This window comes from Zerene cesonia, chromosome 4, assembly GCF_012273895.1.
Source record: "Zerene cesonia ecotype Mississippi chromosome 4, Zerene_cesonia_1.1, whole genome shotgun sequence".
In the NCBI taxonomy this organism is placed as follows: Eukaryota; Metazoa; Arthropoda; class Insecta; order Lepidoptera; family Pieridae; genus Zerene; species Zerene cesonia.
The window spans coordinates 2221339-2246336 of record NC_052105.1 but is presented as its reverse complement, the minus strand read 5'-3'; the positions used below and the strand labels follow the sequence as shown (position 1 = coordinate 2246336).

Genomic DNA, 24998 nt, shown 5'->3' with positions numbered 1-24998 from the left:
ATACATGTGACTTCTTGCAGAGAATGACTTGAAGCTTACCTAGTTACTCTTTTATATAACTATGAAACCAAATCTTCGGACTGAAACAAGAATCCTACGCATTTTATATCAATTCGTTTTGACGTAAAATAAAATTTTATCGATATAGATATATTTGGATGAGTAGGTACGTACAAATATTAGAAGACCACATTAAGCATTTTCTTGTGTTTGATTTTACGCGAGTATTATACATTTAGAAATTAAAGACTTTTTAACGGATTTTAAACGTGCGTGATCACGGGCAGACAGTCTCCCCGGACCACGCTCGCTGTAAAATGTTCGAAACGACGAGTTAATAATATAATGAATAAATCGCGTTTAAAATCCGTTAAAAAGTCATTAATTTCTAAACCTCATTAAAGTTCCATCATTGCATGCATTCAACTGAACTTATACAGTAGAAGACTTAAACACCGGTAGAATGATATTCTAAATGCACTGAACCAATGAACTATTAAATCGTGATACATAACAGTACAAACAATATATATTCGGTCACTTACCAGCTGCGCTAACAATGCTTCAAACAAAAGAATGAATTGCACCAGTTGTATACGTCGGACAGTTCTATGCAAATAGTTAAAATTGTTTCCAAACTGACATGTAAATATTGGGGAGTTTATGTCGCAACTTATCTTCTCTTTAGACATCTCTTTAGACATCAGAATATTATGATCATTTTAGAATTATTCTTTCAATAGATTCTAAATGTGTCTTTTTGTCTGACTACTGGTTAGCTAACTATAATCATGTTTATCTTTATTAATATTTTTAAGTATAATTTAATTGTGTTTTTATGACTTCTAATGTAAAATACAAAAAGGATACTAATTGATTCGCACCAAAATAATATTTGCAGATATACTGCGGGCCTTTGCAAATGCTTTGGAAATAACAAGTAAAAATAAGGAAGGGTGAGGAAAAGGACTATACTAATATAATAAAGAGGAGTAGCTTTTCTGTTTGTTTGTACCCTAAAGGCCCCAAAACTCCGATTTTCAAATTTCTTTCACCAAAAGAGAGCTACATTAATCCCGAGTGCTATAGGATACTTTTTACCCCGGAAATGTAAAGCCGGGGCGAACAGCTAGTATTATATAATTGGATAACTGTGAAGCGCTGAATCAGGATGTACGACCCGTGTAGTTGACGAAAAAATATTTATCTACAGCTCAAGAATAATCGAATGAAGTCTTTCAGTACTCATATTATCCACTTACTTTAAAGTCGTTGAATAATTTCTGAAAAATTATACAAAATCGTGCTATGTTTTAAAATTTTATTCGCATTGCACGTTATATCGAGATACGTTCTGTTAACAATTCATAAAGATTTTCACGAATGCGGCAGTTTTCAGTTTATACTTTATAGTGACTGACACAGTGTAACACAATGCAGCAAAGAGCTGAATAAGATTTTTTTCATTTAAATTTATTATATTATTTGCACTTGTTATAATTTACCTATAACTTTATTGAGTGGAAAATGAGATTGTGATTTTAGAAAGAAAGAAAGATCAATTTATTTTAACACACACATACATACATAAAAATAGAAAAATAAAAAAAAACATAATCAGAGAATGAAAACAAAAATAAATAAATTAATCTAAATTACGTGTAGTTGCATGCGCCAAAAAAGGATGCCACTCAGTATATTTGAGGCAGAACACCTCAACACTGATTTTCAGTGACACCCTTCCGATTGCCAGCCACTTCACAACTTTTAAAATGCATGTACTTTACAAAAAATATAAAGAAATAAATGAATAAATTAAATTAGATAATTTAATTTATTCAGATTTTACGAGTATTTATTGCCGAATTTTATAATTACATTATTATATTTGACAATAAGTGCTATTGAATTTCTATCTTTTTTATTTAAAACTGTCTTGGTTTGACCGCTGAAACTTGAACCTGACCAAAAATAACATCATGTTTTAATGACATTATTTATAATTCAATAATAAAAAGAAAACTCACGTCAGCATCACTTTGGATGTAAAATTTATAAACAATTCATTAGATATTCGGAATAAATATAAAATAAACCATTCACCGAACACACAGTTCTGAAACAAATATACAAATATTTTCTAAAAATATATTGACACACGAAACTGAATAAAACGAAAATTATTAGATACCAGATATTCTCAATATAATCTATGAAGTGACCTCTAAATATAACGTTTTATGGTATATTATCAGCATATCCTAGACTCTCGCTACTTACACGTTTTTATATCGTTGCATTCCCGTATGGTAGCTTATTGCGTTCGTAATGCTTGTTATATATTGACAACGCTATGTACGAAACACTTTCAAGTTATAGGTGTAAGCGATTTACCATCTTATTATAACCTTTATGAATGTTAAAAATTCTTTAATTGAATATTGAATAAACTTTCAATTGTTCCAGTCCGCGGGGAAATGTATACTCGGATCATCTATAGGTATCCTATGTTACACAATGTTGTTTTTATATTGTTTAATAGCGGAGTTTAATCAAATTTTAGGGTTACTAAATGTTTTACAGATAAAATGGAGTTAAAAAGTATCACCGTTCCCGCCAAAACGCATTGTTGTACTAATTTAAAAACTTAATTTAAAATTACAATAAATGAAAACTGTGGATATTACGTCATCTTCATTTCATAAGGGACTTTAATAGATCACGAAAGCCATTATTAGCTTACTAGTACTAGTATAGTATTATATTATCTGTGGTTGTAATTTAATTTGGCTAAACATTTCGCTATCAGCGCTCAACTTCCAATCACACAGCAGTATATTCCCCAGGCAGCAATGCTGTACAAGTGAGCTTCGTATTGGGTTCCTGCATTTGCCAGTTTCAGCAATTGTCGCTACTTTTCGCAATATCACTCACTTGCTTAACGTATGTTTTATTTATTAAATGGCCTGACAGTTTTCATTGTTGCCGAGACAATTGTGTTGCGTTAAAGGATATTGGTATATATGATTTAATTAAATAGTATATCACGAACAGACTGGGTAGCTTTGTCTTTCAATATTGGCTCGCAGCTTCGAAGTTGAATAATATTTGTTTTTAGTTTTGATATTTATTGAAGCCAAGCATAAAAATAAGCACGCTATCTGGTTTTTTTTTATTAAGTTTCTGAACGCAGTGTAAGTTGTCAGTCTTATATTATGCTGTCAGTATTTTATTTGGCTGCTTTGTTCTGTTTTATTAATGTGTTTATTCCTAAACGAAACTTGGATGACATCAAAAGCGCATAAAATATAAAAGTTAATTTTAAATGTAACAAATTATTAACTATGAGCCAAATACGTAACTTACATATTTGGGCAAGGTAAGGCTAAGGGCCGAGATTTTTTTTTATTTTGTCACTAGTGGAGCACGGGGTTTCACTCACGACGTATTAATTATTATTATTTAAAATTTTGTATAGCCTATTGAATATTTCATTAAATGGAATCATTTGTGCTAAACATAAACATAATTTTTCAATTCGAACTCGTAGTTCCTGAAATTAGCACGCTCAAACAAACAAACAAACTCTGTACCCTTATTATTATACCTATAGTATATTTCAAATGTATACCTAAATCCGTATTAATATGGTTAAATGTTGTATTAGGAATATTCTCCGTTAATTAATGGAATTAATATTAGAAACATGTTATTTATGACTAATATAATTGGCAGGATATTACATGGCAAGGCCAATTCACTTAAGTACCAAAATTTCGCGGAATATTGAAGATAGTGTGTACTGATGGAAAACTATAACATGCATTTAATCTGTATCACAGATAATATAATAATGTACCACTCTATAGTTTATTAAGTAATAAAAGCTGAGAGATTGTAGTTGTTTGAACGCGCTCATCTACAATTTACTGAACCGATTTCCAAAAAACATCTTAAATTTATATATATATTCTTATATTTATAGATAATCCCAGTGCTATAGGCTTTATGTGTACCACTAGTGAAGGACGGGTGGACTATTATTATTAAATACAAAACCTAGATATATTTTACTTTTACAATACGTTTCGATGTGTGAATCGATGTTATGAATTCTATCTCTATCTCGTTCTACTTAAGCCCAAAAATGAGAACCACAAAATAGTCTGGTAACGACTAATTTATAATAATCTTAACCGTCTGAACTACGAAATAGTCTGGTAATGTCTCACTCACAATAATCTTAATCTTCTTAAACATACAAACGATTTTCGACCATTTTTTCTCAAAATTTCTTTCAATTTCAATTTATTCTTGCATCACAACTCCGATTGCACTAACGCTGAACGTTCGCTAGTATCGGATAGCTAGATAGTATTCGACAATTCCAATTTATTGGCTATCACCATCTGACATAGATAACAGCAAAATTACATTTACGGCAATATTAAACTATTACAACTGTTCCTGAACAATTCATGTAGGTTAGTAGTTAGTATATTGCGGAATAATCGAACACATTTTTGAATTATGAATGTGAATTTATGTGTTTTGATAAGCGTAGAGTTGTATTTAAATATTAGTAATTGTATTAGGTTTGGAAATTGGAATGTGGAATGGTTGAGTTCAGCGAATATTAAAATGTTAAAATGTAATAAAAACTCTTAATTGAATATTGAGTATGGTTCAGTCGTAATTTTTTTAATCAAAGAGATAAGTTAGGTAGTGATATTTTGGGATAAAACATGTTGCTTATTTATATAGCTGGATACAATAGCTGTTATAATCGGGTAATTTTAACGCTAGAACCTACACATAACAATTAGCATACCTATACGTCAGTGTAAAATTTTAAATGAAAATTGTGTCGAAAAATTGTACCACCCCTTCTGGTTGCAATTATATTACAAACTAGCTTTTGCCCGCAGCTTCGCCCGCACGGTGCCAATAAATTTTCATGGCACAAACTTTTATTCCCTATTTTATCCCCTTGGTGAAAATTATCAAAATCCTTTCTTAGCAGATGCCTACGTCATAACATCTATCTGCATGCCAAATTTAAGCCCGATCCATCCAGTGGTTCTTTGGCCGTGCCCCCCACCAAGTCGAGCCAAAAAAAAGCGACACGTCCGTACCATCCTTTTCTCGAAGCAAATCAGGCTATTTTCGACGCCCCTATAATTTCTTTGTGGTTGAAACAAGAAGCCTGAAGTTTTAGTAACTAATCAGGCATTCTATAAAGACGGTATATTTAAAATTTCAGTCAATTTGAACCAGTAATTTCAGAATGACACTTAAGTACAATAAGTAAATAAAATCATACAGAATTAAAACCGGTGAGTTGAACGATAAATTCCATCCCGATACGATATGTAAATTGCAATACAGCCATTAGAAATTCCCGCACTAGATATTAAGTACTATAAGTTTTTAATTAAGATAATTGAGAGACCTAATACGAATGTTTGCCGCGTTTATTTATTTTATGTGCGAGTTATATGAGAGTTTTTATTGCTATCGAGTGAATAATGATATTGCCGATATGGGCCGTATAAATCAGATAAACTTATCAAATATTACACTGAATATTTTGTATTCAAATACCTGCTTTGGTTTTAAGATGCTGTTTTCGTTGAGTTGGTAATCGTCTAACAAAGTTCATTGGAATTATTTCAAAATAGTTCTTCTTCATATTATCATCGTCATCATCAACCCAAACATTTTCTGACTGTAAGAACGCAGGCTCTTATGTGAGTTTAAGCTATGATCTACTTATTATACGACTGATTAGTTATTTGTAGGTTTTTGAGCACGAGAAATTCCTTTGTAAAGATCAATAGCGAGTTGTTGAAACTAAAATTAAAAATGGTTAAGTTACTTTACCTACATGAAATATTTTGTATTGAAAAATGTAATGGCACCGATTATACAAAATATACCAACACAAGCACCTATAATTAATTATAGGTACAAATAAAATTTAATGCCTGGTAGGTATAATAAACCTTAGTGGATTAACAAATTGGAGCTAGGTGTTATACTTTAATTAGGGTTTAGATACCGTGAGCCTTCGATATCTGTCATTAATTAATAGACCAAAAGTTATTAACCATTTACCCAGCTACAATAAAACACAAGTTATTACTTTAATCTCTTGACCACAAACCTTGAATATGAATAATGAATATTAATAGCCAGTTTTGATTTCTCACATTAAGTACATACTATACAATAAACCAGAAAAGGACGTTTAAAATATTTATCCTCCCACACAAAAATAGCAAGTATTCCCTAGGATTAAGCGTTACTTTCGTTTATATATTTGTGAGTTAGATGTGTTACTTGTCGAACAATTTATTTTTGCTTTATGTTTCATTTGTAGGGACATCCCTCATAATTAGAGGACAGCTTAATGAATGTCTGTAAGGTTCGGATTGTACATTTTATGTCATGAATACTTATAAAAGGTCTAAACCCTTTGAGGTTACGTTATGATTCACAATCGGATAACAATCGAATCTAAATAAATGGAAATGATATTGCGCTAAAAACTTGTTCAAACACTCTTACTTCCTGTATTATATATAATCTTTACAGTAGACACGCCAGGTAACCATTGTAAGAATGAAGTATGATTTTTTTGCAATATATATTTTGAATCCATATTTTTTAAACATATACGTACCTACATAGCCAAGAAGGTCATTTAGTCTAAAACTATGACCGTGATGTAGCGGCCTTAACTCCCCTATGTCCTACCGACCCTAGTATTCTTAATGTGAATACGCGAGAACGTATTCAAATCATGATAAAATCTCGATCCAGCAAGATGTAGGTAGCCCATATTGGCCAATGGTTTGGTATACGCAGATACAATAATCGGTACTTACGTTTTGTTGATAAATTTCCGAGCAGATAAACCCAGTAAACTTGGAGTGATGGAACATTTAGAACACAAATCGAAATCAAATTATTTCCTAGATACCTGAAAAGGGTGCCTCATTAATCTGCATTAAAAAACTGAAGTCATTATAAATTGAAGTCGAGTCGATAAGAAATACATATAATTAATTCACAAATTAAACTTTATCTTCGTTTCAAAGACCCTGCGTAATGAGTAGTTCAAATTAATCCCATTACAATTGATATTTTGCCGAAACAATTTAAGTTTCCATAATTGAATAGTTAAGATAGCCGATAAAACTTAGTCTTTATCATAACCCAGCTCAAGGCATGCAAATATACGTTTTAATACATATTCAGTAGGCACAGAATCGATTGGAGCATGAATTTTCATAGGGATGGCAATAAAAACCTTAAAGCGTAGGGGACCCATAAGGACAATACAGGGCCCAAAATAACGCAATTATTTCGTTACGTAATGTGACCACGTAGGAACCCTTCGTTTACATTGGGCAAAGGTCGGGCTCTAATAAGATGGTCCATATACTTTGATCTAGGTAGACAATTGAATTCACGACACAAGTTAATGACATTGTATAAATAACACGTCCGGTTTATTAAGTTCTGGGTGCGATAAAAATATGAAATACGAAAAGCAAAGATATCGTTACGGTTGAGAAGAGTTGGATATTCTGGTGCGGAATTATCTTTAGAAGTTTAATATAAGTGTAAATCAATGCTTTTGAGTAAATTGAATCGGGTGTTTGAAAAATCGTAGAACCTAATTATACTTCGATTAAAATACACTATGTGGTAGCGACTTACGAAAGAAATATGGCTTTTTTGGTCTCATACAGAGATTCGAACTTTGCGTTAAACGAACAAATCTCTAAAATTTTTTAAATATTATTTGCATTGATGAAAGCACCTCATATTTTAAAAGGGAGTACAATCAGCAACGAAAGTGGTAATGGAAAGTGGAAACTTTAGTTACAAGTACTGAAAAAAATAATTACAAACCAAATTATTATATGCCATATTATATTGTGTAAAAGATGACTGACTGAATTGATTTATTTATATAACATTCGTTGCTGTCCGTACCAACGGCGATGGTTAAATGAGATCCTTCATTATTGAGACAATATCGATTTATTTAAACAATTTCATAAACATGGCTTAAAATTAAAATACATCGGGTAATGCATTAACCTATAGAACTTTATAATTATATAACCAAAACCTTTATATATAATAAAATAATAAAAAAAAAAAAATTGCCGGTGTATTATATCCACATACAGGAAAATATCTTAAATTAAGCAAAATGGATTATAAATGTCATTTTAATTTCTTTTTAATGAAATTAAAATTTTGGGTAAAAATTAGTAAACTACTTAAAAAACGGCGAAAAACAAGGTCTTATAATTATATACTGCTATACAAACATTCGATGCTAATCAAAGATTTTCACAAAATTATTGGAATGTAGAATGTCTTGTGAATCACTAATATTGAACAAAGACGCCATTTCCGCTGTGTAGTTTAAAGGTACACAGACATACACTGTGTACCTTTAAACTGCGCAACAGATTTTGATGGGGTTTTTTTTTATAAAAAGTGATTCAAGGGGAAGGTATATATCCATTAAACTTCTCCGAATATAAAGCGTGCAAAGCACCGGGCAAAAGCTAGTTAATTATAATAAGAAGCATCGCATATTTATTTTAATTAAAATATAGATCCACGAGTTGTCATTAAAGAATATATATATAGTAGAATCTATCTTATACATCGGTCAGTCTGTATTGGCCGAATTTAATATTTTATAATAGCTTACATTAAAACATTTATAATACTTTCAAGACATTAGAACTAGACATAAATAAGGCACTATTGTATTCGATATTGGGTTTATAAACCAACGAGCGACAATACAATTATTACAAAGAAATGCATTTAAGCACCAAAGAGTTTGTAAGGTTCTACAAAAAAAAAAAAAAAAAACAAAAAAAGTAAACATAGCGACTTCCTAGGCCCATCCAATTATACGGAAGACTGGAAACTTAAGAGATTCGATAAAAAAAAAAAAACGTAAAATATTAAAAAACGTAACAAAAGTAAACAATCAAAGAGTATGTATGACGTAATAAATGCGACGAATAATGCCTAGTCAGGAAGAGCCTCTTGGAGGCGAGGTCATTGATTTACTACACTGCGTTGTTACCGTAATGACATACATTAGAGTACAATTTAATCGTTACAGTACGTAATAAATTAAAACATGCGTTTTACACTTTACTCAATTAAAAAGAGAAAAGAGTTTTCATGTGAACTGCATATTGTATTGTATTAGCAAATCAAGGAGCGGAGGTATATGTGTCAACGCTTTCAGTTCTCAATTTGCGACTGGCGAAGCCTTTGTGCGACTTGGAAAGTATTCTGCATCAACATGGCTACCGTCATGGGACCCACGCCGCCCGGCACCGGAGTGATCGCTCCCGCTATTTTGCTCACATCTGATGTAAAATAAACATTTTGCACTATGTAGAAACTGGATGGAGACTAAAATAACACTTTGAAATTGACGAAGTTCTGATAAACAAAGTTTAAACAACTAAACAATTATACTTTATACGACGGTCATCGGACTAGCTGACCCGAGGAATGATACACAAATGTAGCTTAATTTTTCGTTTACTTTAATTTTAAAGCTATTCGGATCAAATAAAAATTAAATAACCCAAAAAAATCTATCAAACTGTACTTGAGTTGCGATTGTATATAGCTCTATTAGTAAATCAGCTGAAAAGCTAAAATTCAAAAATTAGTACTCACTTTCATAATCAACGTCACCCACAAGCTTGGTTTTTCCCTGCTCAGTAGTGATTCTTGTGATGCCAACATCTATGACAGTAGCGCCGGGCTTAATCATATCCGCTTTGATAAGTTTCGGTACACCTACAGGAATTGAAATCATTCTACATTTATTAGGAAATTAAAATGAAACTGTTTTAATTTGAAAGTTGTGAATTATAAAAAACAAGCGAAAATATTTAGTTTATTTTATAAATATCACACTCGAAATGATTTGAAATAATATTAATACACAACGAAATTATATATAGAGGACAATAACAATTTTTAAGAAAAAACTAATAAATGTATTTGGGACTATACGGGAGGCACTAGGTTTAAAAAAAAAGAATCATCAAAATCGGTTCACCTAGTCCAAACTTCTGAGACAAAACCAAAAAATAACCTCCGTTTTTGAAGTGGTTTGAAAAAACTAATAAAGTAAATCTAAAATATTAATAAAACATGAGCGTACATGTGGGCATGTAAATAACATGAAACTGTATCTTATTCAAAACCGAATAAATAAAAAAAAATCACTGTTAACGTTTCATTGAAATCATTATAACGAATTCTCTCTCGAAAACTCACCGGTCGCGGTGATAACAATGTCAGCGTTCCTGCAAAACAGTTCCAATTGTTCGCGAGGCGTGTAACGATGGCATATTGTGACCGTGGCGTCCATTCCCAGGCCACTATCGTGATTTCTGTCACTGTGCAGCATCATGGCTATCGGCATTCCGACATTTTTCGACCGACCGACCACAACCGCGTTCCGGCCGAACGTTTGGATTTTGAACCTAGAATTAATTTTTGTAGAGGATCTGTTTTTTTTTTTTTGCTTAACAGTCTGTGCCGAAAGTTTTAATTTTTTTACAATTAAATGATCTTCAATAATAATAAGGTTAAATAACCAAAAAAATAGTAATCTTAAAATAGCCAAACTAAATATAAACTTGAACGTACTAGTAAAAAGTAATAAAAAACATTGCGACACTTTATTGATAAGATAAGTGCGTAATTCGTTTAGTAAGTAGTTCACATGAGGAAATAACTTGCTGTTGGAAGATATTTTATTATTAGATTGTTTAAATTTTTTTATACAATATATTTAATTTTTTTTTATATCGACCGTTTTAAATCCATTTCAGTAAATTTATTTAATGTAATCATATATCTAATATTCCTAATGAAAACATTATGTTTATTACTAAAATATAATTTATGCAATACAGTTTGTTATTATTTACTTTAGTTTATACATAGACATACACACACAATGGAGAACACATTGACACATTAAGGCACTTCATAGCTTACCATTGTACCAATTAAAATAGTACGAGATGAAGTAATAACTTCATTATTTTGCATAAGACTTATTTCCTGAAGAAATAACAAACACGAAATCTAATATATAAAATTCTCTTGTCACAGTTTTCGTTACCATACTCCTCCGAAACGGCTTGACCGATTTTGATGAAATTTTTTGTGCTTATCCGGTATCTATGAGAATCTGCCAAAATCTATTTTTCATCCCCCTAAATTATAAGAGTAAGGCAGAACAGAGTTTGCCAGGTCAGCTAGTAAAATATAGAAATATGTCATAAAAATATTTTAAATACTCTTACCTTTTCAACATTTCCACCACCGCCAGCGCAGTTGCAGGAACAACAGTTGGCATATCCAAGGAGAGCTGCCCAATATTGATAATATGAAACCCATCCACATCCTTCTCTGGCGCCACTGCATTGCACACTCTCCTCTCATCAATACCCCTCGGTAAAGGCAGCTGAATCAAGATGCCATCAACTTCATCATCTTTGTTTAAAGCATCAATAGCTGCTAACAGCTCCTCCTGGGATAACGACGCATCATACTTGATGGTATCAGCTGCTATACCCACATCGAGTGCTGCCTGAATCTTATTAGCAACGTATGTGTGACTCGCTGGGTCCTCACCAACAATAATACACCGTAGTGATGGCGACCTGTTCCCTTGGTTCACCCAATTACTAATCTTAACTTTCAACTCGTCCTTTATGTCCTTAGCGAGGGCCTTCCCATCTAGGATCTGTGCCATTATTCTACAACAAAAGAAACATTTGAATTAAAAAAGCCACTATTAACAGCATACACACATAAAGCCGTAAATAAAAAAAAATCAGGTTAACACAAACGTAAAGCGCACATCAGGTTAGACTTATTTACCTGGCAGTGCCCAAAGAATCAACATATGTGTGACTTCTCATGGTTGTGTTCAAATGCGTACTGACATATCGTAAGCATAGGGTTAGCCTCATCGCCTACTGTTGATGTAGACATGTCATTAGGTCAAGCTTTTTATGATAAGATTTATTGAAACTACTATAATCTGACTGACTGGCTAGTACCAGCCAGCTTATAGTACTGAAATGCAACACATATAACTTTATGACGAATTTGCTTTATATAAATGCAGCTTATTAATTATCAATTATTTTAGAGATTATCTTTTATATTGTCTTTTTGTATTGAGTCGAGCTATAAATATAACTGTCACAATTTGTAGGGTATACTTTCTAATTATTTATATTCATAGATATTGCAGAATTAGTATTCTAATATAACAATTTATATAAATGGATATGTGAATAAGGTTAGTAATAAATCAGCATTTTGATTGTAAAAACATAATTAAAAGTACTTTTATGAAATTTATGGTTAAATAAATTTTCTTTTAATTATTCATCCAATGTATGGACAGACTGACTTATATTGTGTGGTATCATGTACACATTAAATATAAAAACAGAAACTGGTTTAAACCAAATGGAACTGTAAAATATCAAATCAGCCGGTATAAACTACTAAAAAAGGTTAAAGATGCAGCAATATCTATGTGAATTGGGCTGCTTTAATATGATAATTACTGAAAACCAGTAAAATCTAGTTGATGGACGATAAACTAAAATAAGTAGCACTTGACAATATTTTTTCATTAATTCAATTATTATATAACTAGAGCAGAAGTTGTTGAGGCTGACTATGATATGAATTTTAAAAGGATTAAGAGGATTTATTATAATGTGCAATTTAAACTAATTTTTTAAAAATGTTCTTCTGTACTTTGATTTTATCTTTTTAATGAAAAATCCCAAAAAGGGTTATAAGTTTGAACGTTTTTTTTACTTGAGAAATTTTGAAAGAATAGAAAAAATTTCTCATTTATAAAGCATTTCAATGCTATAAAACTAAAAATTAAGTTTTTTTTACTTTTTTTTTTGCTTTGTTACTCAATAATTGTATGAGTTTTGGAGTAATTGTTTTATATTAGATAGGAAATTGTTATTTTGTCCTGTTTTAGTAACTGGAGTAGTAGGTATCTACATGGCGTTTGACTATGATAGTGATATTCATTAACTGTACAATAATTCTTGGCTACAAAAAATATTATCAATGTTTCTGGATATTTCACTTTGAATTATTGAAATGACGTGTAAGTGTACGTGGATACAATATTAATCTTATTTAACAAAAAATATCCCAAAATTAGACAATGTGATAATACAACAATAAAACTTTTAAAAGGTTATCGGGTTATGAACAATTTACAAATTAAGAATATGTGTTGTAACAGTTCATGTGTCATGAATAATAATTATACTTTTTTTATTATTTTTTTCAAGTGTTTGAATAGACAGCCACGTCGTTAGTAATAGTCGATTCAGTTTTTTTGTCCTCAGGCCATTTTAAAATACCACTTTTCATTGTAGATTTTATTTATTTATAGGACTAATATTATAACGTCGGATGTCAAAGTTACTGCTTTATTTTATTCAAAAACCTCCACCTGATATATTTTATATTATTAAATGTAAAAACAAAAAATATTAATATTTTTTGTAATTAACCTCTCTGGCTTTTCATATTATGAAGGAATTCTTACCTGTTTTTGTTGACAAGGTTTAAACGACACTGGAAAATGGGTACGTAGACTGATTTATAGGTGAAGAAAAATGCAATAAAAACACACTTTCTCTGAACCAACAAGTTTATAAACTTTTCACTTCTTGAAACTGTACAGCATGTCGAGTGACATTGACAATTTGAGTTGTCACATTGGCATGGTTGACAAAGTAATTCAGGATTTCACGTGTATTTTTAAGGCTATGTGTTTCTGAACAACGTTGTACCTATTATAGGTAATTGAATTGAATTTGAATATTCTAATATATAGTTTTATGTTATTTATGTTATGAGATATTTTTTCCGTAGTTTTAAAGATTTAAGCATACTTAGGGACATATGGACAGAGATAGCGACTTTGTTTTATACTATGTAGTGATTTAGGCATTCCATCATGATTAAGGCATCTGCTAAGAAAAAATATTGATAAAATATTCATCCAAAAATGTATAAGATAACATAGGGAATGAAGGTTTGTACCATAAAAAATAATTTAGCAGATAGAATGAAAATAAAACAAATAAAAGTTTTATGGCGTAAGCTAAAAATACTCATAGCCATATACATTCCAATAGAATATGGCTATGTATCAGTTACTTTTAAGTAACTATAATATTACCTCTGTGTTCAAATAATAAAGTTTAATGTTCCTATCGTATTGCATAAGTACATACTTAAAGTTGGAGATTACGTACCTAAATACTTATTCAATTAATAATACGTTTTAAGTTCAAACGCCAATGATGAAATAATAAATAATTATTATAGTATAATTATCAAACCAGGAACAAATTCAGCCTATCTATTTGTTGACAAAAGTATACAGGGAAGAGAATGGATATCGTGGAACTGATTGATAGTATATCTACCATAAGAATTATAGTTTTAATGGCAGTTGTAGCCAAGTAATAGGTACCTACTACTGGTAAATTGAAACTATAGGCACAGATAACATAATAATTTTGAGTACTACAGGTATACTGCAAAGGCAGGTATTTCTTATTCATCAAAGATATAGAATCGGAGTCGAAGGTCGTGCCTACTACAGACTGAACAAGAACCTAAATGGGCTTATTATAAAATTACTAGCTGCGCCCCGCGGTTTCACCCGCGTAAGTCCGTATCCCGTAGGAATATCGGGATAAAAAATAGATGTTGGCCGATTCTCAGACCTACCCAATATGCTTACCAAATTTCAGAGGAATCGGTCAAGCCGTTTCGGAGGAGTATGGCAACGAAAACTGTGACACGAGAATTTTATATATATAGATAAGTAATATTATATTATTACATCTGAGATCGGAAATGGTGAAAAATATAGAATAAAATAGAATACTAGTCCAGGTACATAGGAAAAGGGACAAATATTATCCTAAGTTATAAAAATGATACTTTTTGTGTTAGATTTTACGCGAGTATTATACATTTAGAAATTAAAGAATTTTTAACGGAGACTCAACTCCCCGTGACCACGCTCGCTGTAAAGTGTTCGAAACGTCGAGTTAATAATATAATGAACAAATCGCGTTTAATATCTGTTAAAAAGTCTGTATTTTCTAAATATAGAATGAAAGGAATAAAAAAAATAACATTTTTCATTGCGCATGCGTCATCGAAGATTTTAAGCGGGAAATGTTATTGTACCATAGCAGACGTACCATATTGTGACTCAATCAGTTTATGTTGACGGTGATTCGCATTATGGCGCCAAAGGTTATGTTTTACATGTAAAAACAATAACAAAATACCGTAGAAATACGTTCAAAGCGTGTACGTTATACGTAAGTGGGCGCGGTTGTGACGCGGGTCGGAGATAACAGATTGGGTCAATGTCTCCATGATTAATCGCTGGCAAGAGAATGCAATAAAAACATTTTGTTGCTAAAACATATGGTTATAAGCGCGCAATAAGGGTGGGTGTAAATTGAAGTCACTTTTTTATATGTTCAGATATAAGTATATCTTGAAATCCTGTCCTATCCTACTAATCCTACTAATATTGTAAATGTGAAATTTTGTGAGGATGTATTAATGTATGTGTACGTGTATGTGTTTGTATGTTTGTTACTCTTTCACGCAAAAACTGCTAAACCAATTGCAATGAAATTTGGTACGTAGATAGCTGGACAACTGGAAAATAACACAAAGTCAACTTTTTATCCCGATATTACTAAGGGATACAGACTTACACGGGTGACACCGCGGGGCAGAACTAATATGAACATAAAATTAGCTTTTCATCCATAAGAAGGCTATAAAATATTCTACAATAGAACAAATAAAGACATTTATTATCACAATCATCACTATTATACTTGTTCCTATTGCACTGACTCAGGCCTCCGATGAGGGGAAATTCACATCACTCACTCAAAATTTGAAAGGAAACATAAGTATCTATGATGTGCCTATGTGATCATTCATGATAATATGCATGCACACAGCATCTACGAAACAATGTCGCTTCCCGCGTTTGACCCTATGTATGTATGCTTAGATCATAAAAAGTATACGAAGGATTTTATTGGCTTTTGTAATATATACAGTGATTCCAAAGGAATGTTTATATGTAGCTATGTACGACATTACAAAACTACGAATTTAATGCGTGCGGACCCTCGGGCAATAGCTAATGAATAAAATATTCTAGTAGTTATTAGCAAAGGAGAATGTAGCATTCTATGTACGTATCTATATATTGTTAACTATATGCAAACTAATTTTACTGTCATTTCAAATTAAGTGATAGTTTGAAATGACAGTATGCCCTACTGTCATTGTCATTGCCTGTCAATTGTCATCTTTTGGCTTTATTATTGAAGAATGAACCACTACTCCATTCATCTGAATATTATTATTGTCTTCCGTTATGCCATTATATCATTATGAACTACGCCTTATTTGCAAATAATACAACATCTTAATATTAAATTCCGCCGATAACGATGACAAACAAGAGTATATTTAGACGTTCATTTTTTATTTCCATCAGAATTCCGCTATTTGTTATTAAGTACATATTTGCGTCATGTTTTGTTTTAATTGGTTTGCGAGATACGGTAGCGAAGGTAAAAAGTGCGTATTAAATAGTAATTACGTTAAAAAGTTTTTTAAAGTAAAATAGAAAACACAAATTCATTAATAAATAATGGTGAAACAGATGTCGGATCTGCTTGACCTTTTATCGCAATGGTCGTCAAACATCCCCTCTATCCCCAATTTATTATAAAAACTATTCATAATTAAGCTATCAAACAAACGATTTCGCACAGTCAAAAGAATTATCATGACATTTTATATTTTGAAAAAAGATGTGCCTAGTATGAATTTCGTTCGTAAATTCACACAATTATTCTTACTACCAAGGTCAATTTATTATCTTCAATATTGATTAATAGTGGCCAGGTTTTAATTTCATAAATTATTAAGTTAACCTACCGCCCCCTCTAGGCCGACAAGATCCATGGCGCAGCGCGCTCAAAGCTGGCTCTATTTCCCACTCTTGGAAAGGCTGATCTAGCGTATTAACTATGTTTTAAAACACTACGCCGATGGACAAAATTGATGCATATTTTAAACGAAAGTAACTGTTCCCCGCTGTCGCCCAATGAGACATATTTGTAAATTTTTCAATTTTTTAAGTTAACCCCGATTCAAAATAAAACCAATAAACGAAAAGTCATTCTAATGTTAGATGTAGTGTTATTAACACGCCATTTTGTATAACAAAAACAAAACACAACAAAAATCAATCAATCGAGCAGATGCGGCCGCTTCACGTCCCCTTGGAAAAACGATTCACTTATTAAGAAACCTCTAGCTATGAATATGCGCAAACATGTACTGTGACCTCTATTTTCTCCTTATAAGTGTCACAGACTAAATAAATATAGCAATTATAATCACAGTCACTTCTCAGTCTAGACTAAACGGATTAGTAGTAATAAACTTTGACAATTGACCGCTGAGGACGGTCTTAATTATGTAATAAAATTGAAGTTTGTGATTTATTTTTTCAAGACACGCGCTATGGAGTAAAAAATGGCGTCAAAAATATTAATTTGTTTGACTGCAGATTGTGCTTCTAGGTTCGGGAAATTCTATAAAGCAGGTAGGTAGGTACCTAAGTAGGTAAATTAGCATAAACCTTTTAGCCATAGTGTAGCTTGTATGGAGAGACATTACGGGAGCACGAACATAATATAAATACTCCTACAATTATAAAATTGTAAATTTTATATTACAATCCACTTCGGACTTCGCTTCTTTAATATTTCTAGTAAGTACACTTATCAAATTTAAATGTAGTGACGAGCAATTAAAATAAAATAAAAAACTAACCTTAAATCCTTCAACACCACCCTTATTGAATGACAGTTGTGTGACCAATAACCAAATAACTAATAATGTAATGGAAGTAAACCATTATGTTGAAATATTAATTAGTTAATTGCAATACGTACGTACACTCATGAAATGATATCTTATCAAAATTGCATCGTGGTTATTGTGGTAGATATGTAGATTTATTTTAACATATTCGTGTAACCAAATGTACGAAAAAATTCAGTACCTACATGTTTTATGAAAATAATGATTTTACTAATTGAAGAAATTAAGGATTTCAATTTCATTTAGATTTCAAATTCGTTTTAAATTAAATTAATTTCAACTCTATGAATCTTATACCTAGTTTCAATTTTGTTGTGTAAATATGTGATCTTTAGAATGTAAAATGACTAAACAATAGACATGTATGATACATTATTAACATTAGTCCATCAATTGTCTCCACAAATCCTCTACGATTCTGATCAAGACAAGCATATATGTGACCAATGCATTATGCGGATGACTTGAACTACCTACCTACTCTAATATTATTCATATTAAAAACACGAATTGATGAATTAATGAAACGGTAATACAGATGTGAATTTTACTTTAATAAACTGATTTCCTCGTCCCGCCTAAAAGCAAGGACTTTGTCGTTTCAAATTCCCTCATATTTTTATTCGAATAACAGTTTACTATCGTCATAATTAGATTTCTCGGAGCCTCGGCAAAGCACGCTGATATCCCACCACTGTGATTTAGATCCGTCAGATTTAATTACACTTTTTATACCGAATGCTTTGATTGGATTCCGAGATGTTTGACGCACAAATTTACTTGTTTTATACTAAAGCAAGTTATTCGCGCTTCTTTATTTTTATTAAGTGAAAACTAAAGGTTTAAAGGCTTTATGTTTTGAATAAAAACTATCTAATACAGACCGTATTTTAAAACATTTTTAAAAGTAATACTTAGCTTTCTTTTGGGTTCCGTACGCATAAAACAAAAACAGGCTTAAATTTATCAACCTCACTTCTTATACAGCGTATACCTACGTAAGGAAATTATATAAAATTAACATATGATATTATTGTTTTGTCACCGATCCTTGATAAGTGTACCAGTTTTGTATAAGTGTCAAACACAAGTCATAAGGAGCCGATCACATACATGCAAGTATAGAGATGAAGCTAATAAAATAGTAATTAGAAAACTGTTATCGTTATATCTAAACATAAAAGTAACGTTACTTTTATCGAAGAAAATTATGATTATATATCATTTAAGCATGTACTAATTTTACACATTTTTCTCATGCGCATGAGATTTAACGTCTGGTAATACCTGAGTGTTATTTATGTTGTAACTACACTGTATAGAGACAGTTCTTACAAGAAAGCGCTTTGCATTGGTGTTTCGCTAAAGACCTATGTGTGATACTTAGAAAACTTTAAAAATAAATTATATCATTTACACATTTCAATGTAGATACTGGCATAATTCGAGCACGTAAATGACTGAATCCTGAAAAAAAAATTATTACCGTTCTATATCACGGAATCCACATCATATTTTACCATGAAACAATAGAAACTGAGCTTATCCGCACATCGTTTATTTACGATGTGTTTATATTTTTATTTTAAAACTGGCCAGTGGAATCGCTGGCAATATTTCGTCGGGCAACACTAAGCGGTTTTTAATGTCATCCGCCCATAGAGTAAATGCTCTTATATTTTGCAGCATGGAATCTTTTGGGAATGGAGAACAAGCTTACTCAGCATTACTACCAATAGTGAAGTCGAAGTTTGTTCAAATAAAGGATTTTACTTTAAATTCCTTATTTAGTGGGTAAGCAGTTTCTCCCTTCAACTGTATATTGGTATAAACAGAATACTAAAAGTTCTGTTCCCAGTTTTGTTAAGTTTAATTGCCTTTAATTTATTTAAATATTTAGGTATATTTATACTGAATTTTTGCTAAAAATGTGTAATTTTTAACAATGACGTTGTAAAACTTGCCACTTAGCAACTTAATAGAACTTAAAGTTATGGATTTTTCTGTTGTTTTTTCCAATTAAAAATTGTGCCTTTTGCAACGAAGGATTAACGCTATCAACATAAAGTAATGTAATGAATGACAAATTGAATAACTTTTTCTGTCGTAAGTAAGTGTAACTCAAGATCATAAGATAAGAAAAATGCAATGGTACCTGGAGACTGATGTTATGCTTCCATCCAGAGTATGGTATGTTATTTAATATAAATTAGGATGATAAAGGATAAAGCACACTATAGATCTTGTAAATAAAAGGCAAACCTATTGTACATACGCTATGCCGATCCTTTATGCGATTGTGATAATCTTTATTGACACAGTGGCCTGATACCAGAGTAGCAAGCACCCAGGTGAAATTTTAAAATTTCGTTACGTACAGTCGAAATTTCATTTCGTACGAGTTTCAAGTATATTTTTACGAGCAAACCAGACGTAATTTACATTTGAATTTTTAATTAACCCCCAATCCTCATCCATCAAACATCAGTCCAGCTTATCGACGGTTTAATTAGTTTTTAACTTTCGAGAAGCATTTATTAAAAGCAATGACAAAGGAGAATTTTTATAAATTGATTCATCGACTTCGACAGTTCAATTTTTTTTTGTCCCTCGTTACAAGTTTTCTTAATTAGCCAGTTCTCAAGTCTTTATGAAGTGCCCGCTCTGTTTTAAATTGTTACCGTATTCATTAAAGCGCTCAAAGAATTGTTGATATTTAATTTGCTCCCGCCGATAGCTCGAATGACTTTTTAAGGGTCTTACGTAAATTATAATTTGAGTTTTATTACGTAAACGTGTTGTTACTTGGAATAAATTATTCGATGAGATAATTACTTTTCTTGGTACAATGTCGTTGAGGCTTGACCATCAATTCTAACATATATCCGCCTAAAATGCTACCTGATGACCGGATAAAAATTCAAGTAACCAAATAAGAAGTTAATAGTCTAACATAGGATATTATAAACAGTCTTCTAGGCCTACAATAGATCACTTCTATTGTGGGAGTCGAGCACGCTTTGGCACGAATTGGGCCAGCTCGCACCGGGGAAGTACCACACCCCCACAGAAAACCGGCGTGAAATAGTGGCATGCCACTGTTTTTCGTACGGTGAGTGTGGGAGCCGGAGGCCCGTTTCCTTTTCCTCACCCGTCCTAGTCCATTCCTTCTTTCCAGTCGTTAATCCTTTCCTTTTCCCTTACCCCATAAAAGCGGGCAGCGCATTCACAGAGGTACTACCTTTGCGAATGTTTATGGGCGGTGGTGATCGCTTACCATCAGGCGAACCACCAGCTCAGCTGCCCACTATGACATAAAAAAAAAACTTAACAAACTTATATAGGGTTTAAAATATGCAATAGTGACCTGTATTCAGGGAAGACAAATAGGTCGAAGGGTTGGAGCATGCCCATGGATTGTATTTGCTATTCAACTATGAGCTTACAATAATACGACATGCATGGTAAGAAAAGTTTCGTTAATTGCATTGTACTACCAAAACGTTTTGTATGTGGTAGTCGAGCATGCTTCGGCACGAATTGGGCCAGCTCGCACCGCACAAGTACCACACCCCCACAGAATACCGGCGTGAAATAGCATTCTGCTGTGTTTCGTTGAGTGAGTGGGGGGGCCGGAGGCCCATATCCTTTTCCTTACCCTTCCCAGTCCTTTCCTTTATTCCTATCGCCAATCCTTTCTTAATCCCTTCCCAAAAAGTCGGCATTCCATTTGTAGAGGCGTAAGGTCTGCAATGGACCTTATGCCTCTCCAAATGTTCATGGGCGGTGGTAGCGCTTACCATCAGGCGTCCCACCAGCTCCATTGCCGACTGTAACATAAAAAAAAAATGTTATGTACAGATTCATATAACGTATTGTCATCGTAACCCATATAAATGGACACACGTACACAATATTCGTACATAGGAATTCAACAAACAGACCAATTGATTTCTAGAATTTCGCAACCTATTCTAAATGTAAGTCGATACCTCTGTAGTGAACGCAGTACCCCAATCATTTCGTATCTGCAAATAACAAGGTGAATATTATTTGTTCAGCATCTCTCGGACACCCGATATCCTATCGTTATTCTATTAGAGGAGACAGCCAGAGGCGTTCACGTGGACCTTTCATTACTTATTGACCGCTGGCTTTTGTCCAATTGTTTGAAAAATTTAGGGATTATTTTTATATCCTACCTTTTTGCGTTTAATAATTGAATTAACGTGAAAACTTCATTTAAAGCTGATAAATGTTGCCAGTTGCAAAATGTTATGCTACCCTAATTATGTGTGTATTTTACTAAACTAAATGTCTAAATACTAACTAAATGTCTGTCTCACACTGCGTTACGCCTAAACCACTGAACCGATTAAGATGAAATTTGCTAACTAAAAACTATTTGGCATATAAAACTATGCGAAATGCATATATTTCATTAATAATTTTTTTATTCATTTTACAGTAGGCGTCAAAATTTCCAGCTAAGTGAGCTGATCAGAAATATTTTTATGACACAGCTTTATTTTCAATTTGTCCCAAATAGAACAAAATTTATAGTAGAAACTGGGAATTGGTTTATGAATTTAGTCGGTTATCTTGGGATAACAGTGTTATATTGGAGGTTATCGCATAAATCTACCTAAATATTAAATTACGTGCGGGTATTTATATCTTCAAAGCTGTACGTCGTAATGCAATGTTTGTTTACTTCTTAAGAAACTACGCACAGTTACAAACAATAAACTCACAAACTTTATCTCCACTCACTGTTCTCTAGAAGAAAGTTTACCTAGTTTATAACTTTTACAATAATATTCTTCGAAATTGAAATAAAACCGAGAGTTATCCGTAAAGTTGAATGAATACTTGAGTATAATATGTATGGGGTTTGAATTGCCGATTAATTAAACGTAATATAAAGCAGTCGTTAAAAAGCATTTTAATCTAGCTTTTTTCCGCGGCTTTGCACGTTTTGTTCGGAGTAGTTTAAAAGATATTATTATACATATTAAGCTTCCTCTTGAATCAATCTATCTATTAAAAACAATGGCCCAAATCGTGCCGAAGCGTGCTCGACTATCACACACAACTATATTCTATGTATTTATTAATAAGTTATCCATATGATATGGATCTCAACAATACGTCTATTAACTGATATAAAGGAAATAAATAAAATGAAAATAAATTATCACATTTATATATCATATTATCCTATTCTGCTAATCCTACTAATATTATAAATGCGAAAGTTTGTAAGGATGTTTGTTGCTCTTTCACGCCAATATCACTGAACCGCTTGCAATGACATTTGATACGTAGATAGTTGGATAACTGGAATAATACATAGGCAACTTTTTATCCCGATATTCCTACGGGATACGGACTTACGCGGGTGATACCGCTGGGCGCAGCTAGTGTTTAATAAAAATAAGAACATAGCAAAACGTAATTATCCATCAGTATTTTAAATGTCCTTTCTATGAGGAGTCCTCGAGGTAAACCAAAGACTCTTAAGCAGCATGAATTATAACGTGTGTTAATCGTTTACCATTCGAATGTAATAGCTTCAAAGTAAAATACTATCCTCAAATTTAACAGTTTCTGGGTAGGCACCTACTACTTTTGCTTGGAAGGCTTAATTAGAAGTGAACTTTTACGCTTCAAGGGATAGATCACGCATTGTAGACCTGTAGTTTTGTATTCTCAATTAAATCTAAATAAATACCTAATACATATGACATTAATATAGATATTGAGGTAGATTATCCATGGTATCAGAGCATAGTAAACCGGCCCGAGTGCATTGGAGCATGCAATTTGGGTTTGACGTTTCTTTGAACCGGTCCAATAAATCAGCTACTGAAGCCCTTAAGACGCCTGCCAATAATATGTATAAGATATACATAAAGACAACATGTTTTTATTTAATTATTAGTTTTAAAGCATTGATATGCTTTAAAAATAAGTAATTTTTAAAGAAGAGAAAAAAATATATTTCGAGGCGGGAATCGAACCCGCGTCTTTTTACCAAACCGATTTTTTCTATTCTTTAATTTCGTAACATATCTTTAGTGAAAAAAAATAATCATTTCGTCGTAAACGACTTCTACAATTTTTTAATTAGATACGGGATATGTAATAATGGAAAATTTTGATGACCCCTAAAATCCCCTTTCCTTTTTATGTCTTGATACATACTAAGGTTCGCTTGTACCAATAACAATACAAAATGCGTTCAGCTTCAGCTAATGCCAGATTCATATATTCAACGGGTCGTATTACATCAGCTACGATTCATTTTCATTTTACCATTAGCGAATTGTTGTAAGTGTTTCACGACGTGTATATCTCACTCCAAGTACTTAACAACCACCCGTAATCAGTTAGCCGATGGCCCTCTTAGCGTATTGTTCAAGTAAATGACATCACATGTCAGTGAAATTTATGCAATTAAATAAGATATATAAATTTCCGCTTCTATATATTCATTAATAAATACAAAATGAAAGTATAACTTTCAATAAAATACATAAAATTAAAAAATGAACAGATCACTTATTTTCCGAAACATGCTCGGAAATTTTATACATCAAGTTTTTTTCGTGCCAGCAGTCACTAAAGAGTGCTTACGGGGATTTCATTTTTATAACGAAAAGTAAATATTATACTTGTTTAAATTTTGCTCAAAAATGCAATTTGCTACATTCTGTCCTATAATAATATAGGTTCACTGTTTAAATTTAAGTCATCCATTTTTGTACCGTTTAATAAGACGTATAGCTTTATCATGAAACGGTTATCATACTATTCCATTCATTAATACAAATAAAGAAAAAAAAACGTTCCAGTTTTTTAAATATTACATTTTAATTCTTTTTTTTTTTTTTTTT

At 32.1% G+C, this 24998-nt stretch overlaps 1 protein-coding gene across 2 annotated transcripts in view; it reads right to left on the bottom strand.

Annotated features, from left to right (window-relative positions):
• Window positions 1-8516: 8516 nt before the first annotated feature.
• LOC119839639 (probable bifunctional methylenetetrahydrofolate dehydrogenase/cyclohydrolase 2) overlaps window positions 8517-24998 on the bottom strand; it is a 20577-nt gene continuing 4095 nt past the window's right edge. Inside the window, exons 1-6 of one of the 2 annotated variants that reach the window (XM_038366037.1) lie at window positions 13688-13805; window positions 11971-12068; window positions 11391-11846; window positions 10351-10559; window positions 9742-9864; window positions 8517-9422 (exon numbers count right to left, since the gene is read on the bottom strand). In XM_038366037.1, coding sequence (XP_038221965.1) covers window positions 9295-9422; window positions 9742-9864; window positions 10351-10559; window positions 11391-11846; window positions 11971-12062 — 1008 coding nt within the window. In that variant the 5' untranslated portion in view covers window positions 12063-12068; window positions 13688-13805 and the 3' untranslated portion in view covers window positions 8517-9294. Of the gene's footprint in view, window positions 9423-9741; window positions 9865-10350; window positions 10560-11390; window positions 11847-11970; window positions 12069-13687; window positions 13806-24998 lie in introns of those variants that run through there. The other variant, XM_038366038.1, reaches the window with a different exon arrangement.